This window comes from Struthio camelus, chromosome 21 (genome assembly GCF_040807025.1).
Source record: "Struthio camelus isolate bStrCam1 chromosome 21, bStrCam1.hap1, whole genome shotgun sequence".
In the NCBI taxonomy this organism is placed as follows: domain Eukaryota; kingdom Metazoa; phylum Chordata; class Aves; order Struthioniformes; family Struthionidae; genus Struthio; species Struthio camelus.
Genome location: NC_090962.1, coordinates 13,045,408 through 13,060,551, shown reverse-complemented (window position 1 = coordinate 13,060,551; position 15,144 = coordinate 13,045,408). Strand labels below are relative to the sequence as shown.

The following is a 15,144-nucleotide window of genomic DNA, read 5'->3' as shown; positions in this document are numbered from 1 at the left end:
AAAGCCTACATTAGCACTGTGAACTCACCAACAGGCAACCTGTCCAACCAAAAATATGATGCGTTTTCTTACAAAAAGAAAAAAATTGCAGATGCAGAAATGAACTTGTCAGCTTTAAGATACTGTAAAGTCACACTTTTTTTTTTTTTTTTTTAAAAGGACCAAGTACTAACAGCAGAACATGATGTTACATTGTACCATCTCAGAAAAGGTTTTGTATCTGTTTTCTGGCAGTAAACAGCATTGAGTTACAGAGAGAAAAGCAGTCTTACTCTTCAAATATAGAAGATTCATATGGATTCCTGTTCAACCGCAATAAAGCAATGCCAGGAGTTGGCCTTTCGGGGCAGGGGGAATCAGAAAAGGATCTGAGACAGTCCTACAGAAGCTAATTTCTCCCACAAAAGATAATATTACTGGCATTTTCCAGTTAAAACCTGCAGGTGTGGCACATTCTCACCTACCTCAGACAAAAAGTAGAACCAGGAGTGATCAAAGATGGGAGGCGGGATGCGGGAGTTTGTGTCTGCAATCTTCTTGATCTGATAGGGCAGCCGCAGGACCATCTCGGTCAGAAGCTGAGTGTAGGCCTCAAAAACATCTGCAGCATGACCCTAGAAGCAAGAACACTCAATCAGCCCCTGGCACAGAATGCTCCCAGTGCGCTCTCACGAAAACTAGAAGGTGTGTTTGTTCATTTTCTAAAAGCAAAGCTCTTCTGCATCTTTGCTACCACAAGAAACACTCCTGATTGATAAATGAGCACGAAGCCTGCAAATTTACATCAGGACTTTAAGCAAAAGGCAACTGTTGGGATGCAGTAAGCTTCTCTACAGCCCTAAGGCATTTTAGTATACTAGCCTTCAACTTAGGAGACTTAGGCTTATGGAATCTTAAAATAAAGGCACCATGGTGGTTGAACAAGCCTAGGATTTAGTATGGAAATCCCCATCAACTGCTAGGCTTCCTTGCCACTATAAGTAGCAGTGGTTCAGAAATTCTGCCTGCCAAGCAAAAGGAGTCGCACAACGGAGTTGCTTCCCTTCAGGGAGATTAACACTTCAACCAGAAACAATGACAGCAGCTCCACAGAACTGCCTGGTTCAGGACTGCATCGATGGATATAGCAAGCTGGGCTACTCCGTCAGAGAACTCACAGCAATCCTTGCTGTTACTACACTCCAAGAGAACAGATTTTAATTGCGCAACTGTGGGACAGATGTCAGTTGACAGCACAGCACTTCTGCAAAGACGCTTTCGCCTGCATCTGTGCAGCAGCCCTTTTATGCAGGTTGTGCAACATTAATAGCACAGGGTGGGACTCACCTTCACATACTGGCGGAGGAAAAAAGGGCTCATGTCAGGTGGAGAAGAAGTAGTGTGAGGTTTCAGGAGCTGGCTGGAGGCTACTGGCTCCTCATCATTCTGCTGGCTTTTCCAGTACTCGAGCAAAGACTTCAGCACATGCAGGCAGTAGTCAACAGCACCAGAGCTCAGCAATGCAGCAGCAGTGGCACTAGAGATGAGGGAGGAAGACTGGAACAAAGAGGAGATGGATTACCAGAGCACCTGAGAACCACAGTTTCAGAAGAGAGAGGGAAGCTGAGAGAGTCAGACAGCATTTGCTAACAGTATGGATAAAAGAGCAGGTTCTTATGAAACTTTACAGGCAGCTTTTAAGTTTGGGGTTTGTTTGAGGTTGGATTTTTTTTTTTTGTGTTTAAGAAAAGCAACTCAGATATTTACAGAGACTCTTTTGAACAAGCGCTTAGTAAAGGAAAACAAATAAAATCTCCTCTTAAGTCTAATCTCCCCTCGACACATGTGCCAGAGGCCACTGTGCTATGGATTAGACGACTAGGGCGCTTTTTCTTTTTTGCCTTTTTTTTTTTTTTTTAAGTTGGGATTTCTATTTGTTTATCTGGGATTTGGCCAGCTGGGGGTGAATTCCGGTAGAGAAAGAGTCCCTGTTGCAGATGCCGCTCAGAGGCTCTGCTCCACCCAGGTATTGCTCCACCTGCATTCTGCAAGACGATGAGCTTTGATTTCTGTGGGAAGCTCAAGTGAATAACAAAGGCTGGAGAAAAAGCTGCTGTAAATAAAACTATTAAAGCAGCCCTGTAAATCCAAACAAACCCCACAGCTCATAAGCTCATTAAAATTTGATGCAGTTCAGACTAAATTTTTTAACCTCTATGCTTTTTTTATTAATCTCCTTCCCACCACACAGACTGCTTTTTATGCCTTATTACTGTACCTTTTAGCAACAAATATCTAAGGAATCCTCTTAGCGACTTTTACGTTGACACAGCAGCATATTGCTTTCCAATAATCACATTACAAATCCTCTTTAACCCCTTCAGCACCAGCGGATGTAGGGTTGTAGGACATAAGGAAAAATCTGCTAGGCCATTTTAAGAAACATCATTCATGTGCTGCCTTGAGCACAGTTAGAAACTGCCCATGGAACAAGTGAATCCAGTCCTCTTTTCATGCTGGTTTCCTCCATCGTGAGTTTCAGCAGAGATCTTTTTTCATGATAGCCAAGTAATGGCCACATAGCAGATGCCTCATAAATTATTCCAAAGCACGTGTAGCTGTTTTCAGTCTTAAACCACGTATTATAGTTACCAGTGTTTAGACCATCTCTGATGAACAAAAACTCCCCAACCACATCACCTCCCTGAAAAAGCAGTTTGAAGAACGTACCTCACAAATGGAAGACTTGGATCCTGACTTAGTTCGGGACATGAACACGCTAAGCAGTCTCATTACCACCAAGTGTACTTCATTCACAGGAGAGCGTTCATTTTTCTTAGACACATCCTGCAGGGAGAGAGCTTGCTCACTTACAAACCTGAGCATAACGTCCTAGGCATCAGAATTTCAGTGCTCTGACCCTCCAGAAGCAGTTCTAAATGAAGCTCAAGCAATAATAAAAAAAGAACAGCATAAATTCCTCAATATAAGGGTAGACAGTGGCTTGGATCCCAGAGAACAGAGTTAAAAAAAATGAAAAATGTATGTCAGTCATATTATATATCACCGATCCCGCCTGATTTAAGAGCTGAATTAAGGGAAATAAGTTTTTGCGCTAACTTGTTGAGGCCAGAACCAGGCAACAGGAAGTTACACTCATGTCATTTTCTACCCTATATGCAACGAGTCAAGAGAAATAAACCGCTGAACACATCTGTACAGCAATCTATTTGTATGACTCCTCTGCATCTAATTTCTCCCATGGGAAGAAACCCTGTCTAAGAGTAGCAAGTTGAGAGTGTGTACTAACAGGATAACTTACCTTTTTGTCCATGCACAGTTCTGCAATGAGCTGGGACAGAAGGTTATCCAAAGCTCCCTTGTCTTTCTCATCGTCTCCATCTAGGTCTGTTGTGAGCATCAGAATAACCTGGAAACAGAAGTCAGTCAGAAGTAAGAGAAGACAGGTTCCACGCTTTTGAGGCACATATACACTACGTTCCCTAAGAACTTTGCAGATTTTATCTTAGATTAATACATGCTCTTTCCCAAATTCTGCCTGCACCATCACACCCTAATACAAACATTTAGCATAAACCCCAGAGACTCTCCCAAATTCATGGGATTCAAGGGTTTTAGCCCTTAGGTTCATAAGCCAACAGCAACCGCACGCTGCAAAACGGTATGTATCTAGCAAAAATCTATGGGAAAAGAATGCTGTGCAACACACTGAACACTTTAAAGATGGACTTGCACAGTGACTGGACAGGGAAGAAGAAGGAAAAAGCATGTGCAAATAAAAATCCCCTGCAGTAGTAGTGATTAACTCTTTGATTAAGCCCCAGCTCCTGAGCCTTCCTCAGGTACCTGCATGTAAGGAATGGCACGGACTCCTCCAACGTTCCTCAGCTGCGGTAAGTTTTGCAGTAGCCTCTCCAGCAACATCAGTCGGACCATGTGCAGCCTGGGAAGCCAGAAGCCAGGAATTAGACACGAAGCACTTTGGACACGTTACAATAAATGGGACGCAGCGGATTACCAAAAGAGCCCTGGAATTTATCACAAAAGTTCAGAGCATGAAGAAATCCTAAGGTGATCAAATTAGCAGGGATAGGAGCGGACTCCCTGAGAGTCCCTGACAGCCAAGCGATGTCAAAGATGCAGAGCAACTCTGACAAAGGACACAGTTACTTCTTCACTTCAGAACGATACTGCTGAGCATGATTACCTGGAGAAATTAACTGTCTAGAAACAGGCAGTACAAGTCAGTTCCAAACTGCACCGTAAAAATGACTGAGCATCTGTTCCCATGTAATGAGAAACTGCAGACTTTTCCCAAAGTGCTCAGCATATACCACCTTTTTCTTGCGCTGAATTTCACAATCTCTTAAGCTTTATATTTCAGTGACTACTCTGTTTAATAGCCTCCTGCAGGGATTTTTCATCACTTTTGCACGTGCATAAGTTTTATGGGACAACATCAGGTACGTGTAACATGTTACGCTGTGCTGTGAATGCACAGACAGAGACATTTTGCAGAGGCACAGTTTGCTCTAGGCTGTTTCAGACACCTGCCAGACTGACTTTTGACTTTTATTTGCCAAAGCTGCTAACCGTTTTCAATGCATTTAAGCACCTATGGTCTGTTCCTCTATCAACAATGATGCTGCTGAATGTACATACTGTTCTCGAAAGGGGATAAAAAGCTCCTTGCCTGTTGCTGGTGTGGACATCTCCTTCAGCCTCGCCTTCCCCTTCCGAACCATCTCCTTCTTGCTGGCCTGTAGCAGTGCTTATAGCACCTGTGCTTGAGCTGACACTGCCTGGTCCAGCAGGGTGGCCCTCAGCTGTCGTGTCCCCATAGGCACTACTACGGCCGGACACTAAAAAGATTAAAGAAAAAAAAAAAAGAAAAAAAGGGGGAAAAAAAAGAAAAAGGGGAAAGACAATATCAGCACAACTGGGCGTATATTTTGGTGCTCCATAGCAACCCACAAAGTTGATGAACTATCCTTTCAAAACTATGGTTATAAGGAGATGGCGTCTGTGGTTACCTTCAAACTGTAAAAACCAGCGTCATTTCCAGATGCTATTTAAGACTCCTTGCAATGTTGTGTTTGCCAGCCCCATCTTTGTGGCACAAATTGAATTGGTTCCACAGCAATAATTAAATTTAAACAGAGTCGGAAGAGGGGTGTTATTTACAGCATGGACATAATTTTTCATAAAAGCCTGTGATTACTGACAACCTTTAAACATATGAAGAACTTTTTTTTTTAAAAAATCTTTTACCTGGGCATCAGCCCCAAGCAAAAAAAAAACACAAAACTAATTCTATCCCACCAAAACTTATCCAGCAGATTAGTGAATTCTTTATCGGTCTTGCCATAAGCTCCTGCAATGTGTCGTTACAGGTCAGCAAGCAACTAGAGCAGATTCTGCATCTCTAGCAAACTACAACAGGTGAGCAAATACCAAGTCTGCATGGCACTTTGGCAGTAACAATAAAATGATGCCTGGCATCACCTTTTGGAGCAAAGATTTGTCAGGGATCACCCTCTCCCTCCCACACCTCAAATTTACAGTAGAAATCTGATGTGCAGACACCAGTCCAGCAAGAGGTGCTTACCACTGTGCTCACCAGCCACGGAGTCCACTGCACTGCCACCGCTCTCAGAGCCCACACTTCCACCATGGTCAGCGGGTGAAGTCCGAAGAGTTGAGCCATCTGTTGCAGCTGTGCTGCCTTCATCATCAGATGCTGGAGCTAAAAGAATAACGAGAGCTGTTACAAGTAAAAACATTGTCTTGATATAACTCCAAAAGAAGCATACACTACGAAAGAAAAGCCACAAGGATTTGTCTTTGGTTTCTGAGTCAATTTTCAACTACAAATCATAAAAGAACTCGGAAGAGTCATTGGTACATTTAAGCCTGCCAAAAGCAGTGGAGGGGAGATACTCCGAGAAGGAAACCTTCTCAGCAAAACCAGACAATTAAACAGTTGATATGAGGCCAATAGCAATAACTGGGCCTTCAAAACCTTATTTACCCACAAATTTTAAGTCGTCTATTGACGACACTTGCTAGAGAGAGCTGAGTAATAGTCATAAATACAGGTGAGAACTATTTGCTGTTAGCATCTGTTGATATCAACAGCTATCACATGCGGGCACAAGTAGCGGTACCCAAAATGATTCACACACATCATCTGCCCACGTACAGAAAAGAAATGACTTCATAAGTGTTTGCCCTGGGCCTGGAAATAGCCAAGAAAGCTGAAAGAAATAAGTTACACTTATTTGTCTTTTTAATCTTCCTGCATTTTTTTTAAATTAGTAAAACCTAATAATTAAAGAGCTGACATTGCAAAAACTGGCACCTGGACTTTACTTTGATCCTATCCACATGTAAGATCAAAAACTCACCCCAGAAACTTTTCCTTAACAAGGTGCGTTTCAGCAGCATAGCCACAGGAAAAGCAGAAACACCCTTTAAACCACAAATATCCAGTGGCATTGCTCGTTTTATAGCAATGAACAAAACACCACCCCGTGTAAGTGCTCCTTGGCAAAATGATTTTGAAGCAATTAAACACCTGCAGAAGACACTACAGCACAAGCAGAATAGCTGTATTTTTTTAAGATGAACCAAAAAAGTTTGATTCTTTGCAGTGAACAGTTACCTGATGCTGTTGTATCAGAGAGCGTTCCCGCATCAAGAGAAGACGAGCTGGGTGCTTGGCCAGACAGTCCTAAGCTCTGAAGTCCAAGGGCACTACTGCTGCTCCCTGCAAGAGAACAAACGATGAACATCAGCATAAAGAATGCTTTCACAAAGAGTTCTCGCTGGCCTTCCCTGTACGTCCCCTGTACACATAGTTCTACTATCTCTGCTTTGTTGGTGGTCACATCAACAGTTTCTGATCCATGTTTCTTTCCCAGTTTCCTCATATCCTATTTGCCTTTTTGACTGCTGATAATGCACACCTCCTACCTTGTTGATCTTGTTGCAGGCTCAGGGCAATAGCCAATTCCACCATTGTTTCATCATCTGCGTCTGGAGGAATGTCCAGCATTGGTGGAAATCCCTCTGCTCCAGCCAGAAGAGCCTCCAGGGGAGAAGGGTTCCCGTTATTCACGTTTTCAGAAGTCTCCAGAACCATCGATTCGGACTATGGAGAAGGAACACAGTGAGAGAGCTCTTGCCAAACTACCACTAGCTAAAGGAGCACTAAGGATTGATCCATCGTAACTAAACTAAATCTAAGCACGGAACAGACTTGAAAGGCTCCAAAGAGAAGCCCTCTGCACTTACCACCATCTCAAAGTCCCCATGATCAACCTCGCTTTGCTCCTGGCTCTCTTGTCGGATGTGCTCACCATTTGCGATCCCAGAACTCTGCAGCTTGTCTTCCGCATCGTCATCGTCGTCGTCATCTTTATCTCCTAAGTTACAAAGGATTAATTCACAAACACGCTCTTTCCTCGCATCAAGAACAAGGTCACTAACGTCATGAGCCTCAACAGTATAGCAGCTCTATAGCAGTGGGTTTGAACACTGCTGTGTAGAAGACCCCAGCACCAGTTTTTTTTAATCCCACTTCTACCTGTTGCAGGAATCGGGAGCGTTCATGAGGCTGAAACTTTAACACCTACAGGCCTGCAAGCCTCTGTACAGAGTAAGGGGTAAGCTGGATGGAAGAAAAACTAAGCTGTTCTTTGCTTACTCACAGTCTTTAATAGCTTGGATGGAGTTCTGATATACTAATTCTAGTCTGCACACATTTTTAAGACTGATTTATAAGGACTTGAAAATATGCACAAAAATATTATGATAGTCTGGACTACTACTTCCCCCTCCCCGCCCAGAGCGGACAGATAGATGTCCCTGCCACTGAAATGGGAAAAAAATCTTAGGAAGATCTCAAATTTGAAACCTGTGGCATCAAGGAAGAGGTGAATGTGGAAAGAAAACAGTCTTCAGGGGACGAGAGAGAAGGAAGAAAGGAAGAGAAAGGAGAAAGACTGTTTTTGTTCCATTTAAAGGACTAGGTTTATTTTCTCGTCAAGAACGAGCCCTGTAGCATTTTATCTTTTATGGCAAAAGAGGTAGGTCATGCTCGTTTAAAGACAAAGACAAATGGATCTTGCATACCCATAGGAGTATTGCTCCGAGGGGAAGATGGCAAGGTCACGTGTCTCCGCTTGTTCCTTGGTCTCAGCACTCTGATCAAAGCTTGTTTGCAAGAAAAGCTCACTGCAGGATCCTACAGGGTTAACAGTTAATTGTTAAACTTCAAGCTTTTACTGCTCCTTCGTAGTATTTGGAAATACAGCTAAAAATACACTTATGATTCTCTGTTGGCCACGATTCGTGTCAGGCATATGTCACCTCCTCACTTCTAAACTCCGTACTTCCCCCAGCAGCCATAAAGCACTACTTATCCTTCCACATGCAGCACATGACAAACATACTAAAATACTGGGAGAAACACATTTCTCACTCATTCACTTCTCCCCCAGCCGTATGTTTTTGGCTGCACACCTTCATTTCGCATGACCTTGTCTTATTCTACCTGTATTTAACTTATTCTACCTGTATTTAACTGCTACCAGCGTTACAGGATGAGACAGAGCAGAGCAAAATTACATACAGGGCAAAGTAACATCTGCATGTAGATCTTGGATGCTGTATGGATACAGTCCAGTTCACATGTGCAGTATCCATGGATAATATCCACCAAAGCATTGACCGTGGCCTCAACGTGCGTCAGACCTGAAGAGGAATAAGAGTAGGACTGTAATCATCCCTCTGTCCATTTCAGCATATAGAGTGACACCCCCGCAAGAAGCACTTTTTGTTTGTAGACTTCAAGGCATGGCATTAGCACCATAAAAATGTTAAAGTTCTAGTCCAAAATGAGCTCACTCACCAGTCTTGTCAGTCTAACATATGGAATGTACTGCACATGCCATACACCAGCACCACTGAATATCCTCTAACACCAAAATAACCATCCATAAAGTCAGATGTGAATAAACCATCAATCATCAGTCCCCTTATACTGGTACAATGCACACACTTTTGAACAAAAACATTAGAGCAGAATTTGCAGATATACTTAAAAGGCATGCATGGCATCATTAAGATCTCAAGTTTAGTTTGGAACAAGTCACTTTTTCTATTTAAAAGCTTAAAATAGGTTCCTTCAAAATGCACAAACTCAACAGCAGCAAATGAAGAGTTAGCGCACCTGGCAAGCAGGCAGGGGCAAGGAAGGCATTTTTGGGTTTTGATGCATGTAGTTTCCAGAAGTGGTTGACCAGCTGGGTAATAAACGTGCACCCATCTCCTTCAGTGTGTTTCTGGGCCTCTTGTCCTTCTTCACTCTCTGTACAGATCAAAAATCAGCTGTCAGAATTGCAAGGCAAAAGCATCAACCAGCAGAGTAATACTAAGTTTATTCGAAACCGCTTTTGTTAGAGGCGCCGGTATCTAGCTCATAGGACTATCTCATACCAAACGTGTCAAGTACTGTTTATATTTTAAAAACTGGTAAACGGACTGCTCAAGAGAGAGAAACATTTTATGCACAGTCCCCAGCATCTTCAGCCAAAGTGTGTTTGTAAGAACCTTTCATCCCTTACAGCAACAATCGACCCCTTTTAATATCTTTGCTCCGAATCCATCCTAGGATGCTCCCTTTCTGCCTTACTGCCTCAATTATGGCATTTTTTTTGTATTTAAATAGCATAAATTCTACAAAGATTGTGGAAAAGTAGCCCTTAAAAAAGGAGCGATGAAAGGGATTGCAAACGATCACAGCGTCTTCACTCATTCGAGAGCTCTCCAGGACAAAGTACTTATGATCACTGTCACACCGAACCAAGCACCACAAGACACCTTCAGTTATCACATGAAAAAGTTGCATAAAAATCCAGACTTATCTACCTGATTCCAACTGTGGCAGCTTTGACTCCGTATAATGAACAAGATTGTTGGGTCTCATAATCGCAATGGATCGAGCAGTGATGACCAACCTCTGAAACACTTCTGGATCAAGGTCCTTCCCTTCTTTGGTTGAGGAACTCAAGTACTGAATGGCTTTACTTAGCAGCGCTTGATCCTGTAAAGTGAAAGATACCGTAGGCAAAGAAACAAAAGAGACAGCAGCAGCAAAACAACTGAAATACAACTGCATGGGGAAGTCTGGCGCTCACTGCATTAACTCTTGGTCAGTACCATCTAATAGTAGACGCTGCTCAGCACAACTAATATTAAAAATTCACCCAGGAACAAGAAAAAGTCTGTCTGGAGAACTGATGGTCACTTTTTTTCCCCTCTCCAGACTTAAACGTGGATGAAAAGACACAGTCTTTGCTTGCCGGTTAAATGGTTTGCAATAGGCATCTACATATTTATCTCAATTATGTTAGCGTTCAGTCTAACCACTATTTACCCTTGCATTTTCCAAGCATACTAAGTCAGATGCCTGAGGAAATGGGAACCAGAGCTATGGGACACAGCTGGCAAACAAACTTTACATGTTCGAGATATGGATTCCCCTAGATTAACTGATACCATTTCCCACCAAAGTCTTCCAAAAGCATTTTAAGAAGTGAAGCTCTGGATGAAACAGACTGCCAGGAAGGCAGGCAGCAGAGACTAAAGGAAAATTATCCAGCGGATATAAACTGCATGCAAGAAGTGCTTTCCAGGGGCATGTTGCACCTCAACCATAAACCGGCAAGATACAGTAAACTTGGAAATCCTTGCACCAGGTTACCTTGTGGTTATGGTACGCTGAGCGGCTGGTGTGCAAGCTAGCCAAGAGACTCTTGGTTTGCTGCTGAACGCTGGAAGGAGCTGGCATTGACAGCAGCATAGTAGCCAGTTCCTGAGCTGCCACCTTATTCTTCTCCTGCTCCCCAGAAGAGACAAAAAACATTCTTCAGTATATTTACCAGGAAGGTGACGGATAAGCGTCTGATTTCTCAGCATACCTGAGGCTCCCTCCCCTCCTCACTTTGCTCTTCCCTGCTGAGCACGCAGGTTTCTACCTCCATAACAACAACAATATGGTTGTGATATCCCACCCAATTTATTATTTGACATTTAAAGAACATTCCACGTGTCTACACAAGAGAAGTCCTTCTGAGATCTATGGGCTTCTACCCTGCTGTTTTTGCAAACGAGGTCACTCTGCAGCACAAAAATCCCACCAGCGCTAAATGCAAATGCCAATTGTCATTCCGAACTAGTTTCAAATGCTTTTCGCTAAGTCAACTTTCAGATCAGCGCTCAGAGCCAAACGGATGCGGCTCTCTTCTGGTATCAGGCCCCTAGGGCTGCAGGAGGTGCTGCTGATCTTGCCCCTCCTCCCCGTCTCTGAAAGCTCAAGCCTGTATTCAGAAAGTTACTTGCCTTCTCGTTGACTGGTCCTACAGCAAAGCAGCTTTCCAGTGCTTCTAAAGAACTCACTACTAGCCTGAAGGGAGAAAGGAAAGCAGGCTTGAGTACAGCAACCCTTCTCTCTCCTCAGCACTTTGCTTTATGCAGGCTACAGTCATGAGTAGCTCAGAGACAGCTAACGAATGCCAAGTACAAAATCAAAGCATGATAAAACCTGCCACAGGCACCATGCATATCATTTCATTGTGTTACAGACCAGAGTTAAACCTGGCTCACGCTCACAGACAAACTTAGGACTGCTTTAATAATCCACAGCTGAAAGACAGGGGCTTTTCTCTACCAAAGAGGATAAAACATTTCCTTACGCAGCCTGCAGCAGGGATAACTTGGATTGTCTTGACAGTACCAATTCACCATGGCCCACAGACGTACATATGACTGCAGATCAAGGGTTGGTATGACACATGGGAAAAAGCGTAACCGACTCTTCTAAGGGAGCAAGATTCTACTCGCTTGCTATTTTCACACAGGTTGCTCTTTCCAATTTGGAGTTTCAGCCCAAAATACCCCAGAGGAAAATTAACACCGGGTAACGACCCAAGTGAGAGATCCTGACGTCCAAACAGCCTGTATTCGGTCACTTTTGACAGTGGGTAAGGCAGGCTAGTAAAATACTTGCCCCGAGGGAAAACCTTATTTTCCGCTTGCAGCACCACTCCTCGCCTTGCGGTGCAACTACCTGAAACGCCATCTGACACACCAAAAGGAGCAGAGTGCAAGAATACAGAGAGAGGGAGGGAAGAGATAGCATTAAGGGGAGAAATAACAACGAAGGATTGGATACTAAGCAGAAGAAACAACACAAGAACGAGGCAAATTCTCCGTCTGGTGGTGATAAATAGTATCACATTCCCCTACTCTCAGCCACCCTCCATAAAGATAGTAGGGAAATATAAGTGGGAGAAAAAGACATAAGGAGGGACAAAAGCAAGAAGAGTCTGTTAGACAGACAACAATTATGCTGTATCCAGCGGTACTCTGCAAACCGCCTCCCTCTTTACATTTTGCAAAATCATCTGCCATGCAATGACCAGAATGTAAAGAAGCAAATGTCACTTGAAAAAACAAAAAAACAGTCAACAAAAGCCACATCATGTGTTCTGTCTCTCTGACACACACTCATTCGTGCAGAGAAAAGGATGGCATACTAACCGGTCCAAGGTGGTTAGGGACTCAGTTTCAGAACTTGGGGGGAGCAAAGAAAAAGGAAAAAAAAAATATATGTGTAAAGCTCACAGAAAAACTCCCTAGAACACATTCTAAGCAAAAGGCAAATTAAATGGGGAATCAGGAAGCTGGGGGAGCAATATATACAGTAAATCTAAGCACAGCTCTTTCTATCTGGGCAGCACACGCCTGCCTAAGAGCAAAAGAGATCCAGGCCACCTAGCACAGAGAAGCCAAGCACATTGCTTAAAGCATCACTGAAGGTCAAATTCACAGATACAGAGAGCAAACTTCTGATGGGAAAACTGCCTCTTGCCTGCCATTAGCTGTTCCTACTCAAGAGGCCCGTCATAAGGCACCCACATTCTGCAACACGTAAGTAAAAAATAAAAACAATCATTTTTAGGTTTGGGGTTTTAAGAAAACAATCGCACTGCTTTGGAAAAAACAAAAAGCATGTCTGTGCAGAGAGAGACATCTTGCGGAGGTGTCACAGCAAAGGAGAGAAGAAAAGAGAAATTACGCACAGGAAAAAATCCCATGAACTATATATAAAGTATCACAGGACAGCAACAGGTGCCAAAATCCTTCAACTGGATGCTACTGCCACTTCAAGCCTGACAATTTCAGTAAGACAAAAATCAGCTGTCGTTTACTCCACTTAAGTCAAGCAGCGTACACCTTAAAATGTTTATTTTTCAGCAGTGCTAGTTCTTCTCTGATCTGTTTTCCCTCCTGTTCCTGCCAGCTTACAGGCTTTCTACAACCCTTACAGCACAGACTGCATGAGCTCACGGAAAGAAAATAGGACGGATGTAAAAAAGTTTTCTTTTTTCTGCCAAATACATGCCCCGCTCACCCTTGCGGTCTGTCTCTCAGCAGGGACATGGAAGAGGGGGGGGAAAAAAAAAAAGCAGAATGACTTTGTCCACCCCAGTAGTTGAGCCTGTAATATACAGCCTACAAGATAAGCTGTTGGGAACCACTCGTCTAGGGCAAGGTCACATGTGAAGTTCTCCTCAAAAGTGAACTTAAGCTCAGAGAGGCCTAACCTCTGTGAGCTCTGGAGACTGAAAAAGGGCTAGCTTGAAATGAGAAAATGTACCAAGGCAGCAGCAATCTCTTCTAAGCTCATCAAGACAGCTGTAGCAAATGAACTTTGTGACATGAAGCACGAACACAGATCTAGCCTCTACTCTGCCAGATACTTCAAGAGCGAGCGGGAAGCCCTCTTCAAAAGAAAGTCTTCGACTCTTCAGTTGCCGTTTTGTACGGCAGTGAATACTTCACTAATCCCATGCGTTCTCCCATTTAAGAACACACAAGTGTATCTAGGGCTCCTCTAGAGCAGCTAGCCATTTTTCAAAGGCAAACAAAAGCAAGACTACAGAGATACCTCTCCAGAACAGTTCCGCTGGCAGCAGCAGGGGCAGCTGTCTCCGTGTCTCCAGTACCATTCCCTTGATTCAGGTTTGGGGGACAAACGTTGCTCACTGAAGCAGATGGAAAATCCTCGGGGGGCTCGTCGGGCCACCCAAACTGCTCTTTGGTTTTGCCATAAATCTTTATGGAATCCATCATTGTGACGCCAGCAGGATCCACAGACGCTCCAACTGCAGTGACAAGAGAGGTTTCTTAAAGACTCACAAAACACTTTCTCTTGCATTCAAACAAGCATAGCTTCTTCAGGTCAGGATCGCGATTACACTGGCACTTACATACATCTACGGACTTACAGTTTCACCTCCTTTTCAAGCCCGCTTTCCTTTTATATTACCTCAATACAAAATTCTTGAGCTGAACTGAGGTATGGCACATATATTCAATGCAACAAGAAGTTGGGTCCTAAAGACACATTACATGTGCAGGATCTGCACCTCGAACTGTTCTTCTGTGGTCAGGACTAACAAACAGCTCGTGGAAATCCTCCTTACTGAGGGGTCAAGCCCAGTAGCTTCAACAAGCTAAACCAACAGTTAGTCAAAGCAAACAATCAGCAAAGACTTACTGAAGATAGTTAGCTTTTTGTCAGCCTGCAAGGCTTCCTCGCGAGTGAAAGGGAAGTCAAACCAGCGAGCCCTAGTCATGTTCAGCTGCATGGTACGGCCAAATATCTCCAAGTACGAGGGCGCTCTCTCTATCGCTTGTGTGCCAATCTGGATCCGCATGCCCGTCATCACCATTGTGCTGTTATTGTTCGTCACTTCAATGGTGAAACCCCCAGGCTGCAGAAAACAAATCACAGCTCAGAAAGGCAAAGCCAAAAAACCCACTGCAAAGCACAACCTTACATTGCATGATCTCCCTGCAAGACCAGGGGCCATTTTGCACCATGGCACAGGGAGCTATTCCCTGAGAATAAAACGTGACTTTCTACAGCATTCTTTTTAGAAGCAAATGCCTGTCTGGAAGTCCTACAAGTGAAAGCAGACACACAGTTTGTTCTGCGGAGCCTTCCTATGGCGGAGGATTACTCCTTGAAAGCAGAAGACTGGCTGTAACTTGCATGCTGAGCTGACTGTT

The 15,144-nt window shown here is 43.6% G+C and overlaps 1 protein-coding gene across 10 annotated transcripts in view; it reads right to left on the bottom strand.

The window, feature by feature from the left end:
- Positions 1–15,144, bottom strand: part of UBR4 (ubiquitin protein ligase E3 component n-recognin 4) — an 81,901-nt gene that overhangs the window by 34,392 nt on the left and 32,365 nt on the right. For 3 of the 10 annotated variants that reach the window (XR_011135693.1, XM_068915596.1, XM_068915597.1), the window contains exons 48-66: positions 14,630–14,846; positions 14,018–14,234; positions 12,607–12,639; positions 11,407–11,470; positions 10,769–10,903; positions 9,934–10,108; positions 9,236–9,373; positions 8,636–8,757; positions 8,137–8,248; positions 7,297–7,427; positions 6,976–7,153; positions 6,665–6,769; positions 5,609–5,764; positions 4,694–4,862; positions 3,847–3,943; positions 3,302–3,409; positions 2,710–2,826; positions 1,327–1,536; positions 465–614 (exon numbers count right to left, since the gene is read on the bottom strand). Coding sequence is in view for 9 of the 10 variants with exons in the window: in XM_068915596.1 (XP_068771697.1) it covers positions 465–614; positions 1,327–1,536; positions 2,710–2,826; positions 3,302–3,409; positions 3,847–3,943; positions 4,694–4,862; positions 5,609–5,764; positions 6,665–6,769; positions 6,976–7,153; positions 7,297–7,427; positions 8,137–8,248; positions 8,636–8,757; positions 9,236–9,373; positions 9,934–10,108; positions 10,769–10,903; positions 11,407–11,470; positions 12,607–12,639; positions 14,018–14,234; positions 14,630–14,846 (2,634 nt within the window). In the remaining variant the exon portion in view is untranslated. The remainder of the gene's footprint in view (positions 1–464; positions 615–1,326; positions 1,537–2,709; positions 2,827–3,301; positions 3,410–3,846; positions 3,944–4,693; positions 4,863–5,608; positions 5,765–6,664; positions 6,770–6,975; positions 7,154–7,296; positions 7,428–8,136; positions 8,249–8,635; positions 8,758–9,235; positions 9,374–9,933; positions 10,109–10,768; positions 10,904–11,406; positions 11,471–12,606; positions 12,640–14,017; positions 14,235–14,629; positions 14,847–15,144) is intronic. The other 7 variants (XM_068915601.1, XM_068915602.1, XM_068915603.1 and 4 more) reach the window with 5 other exon arrangements.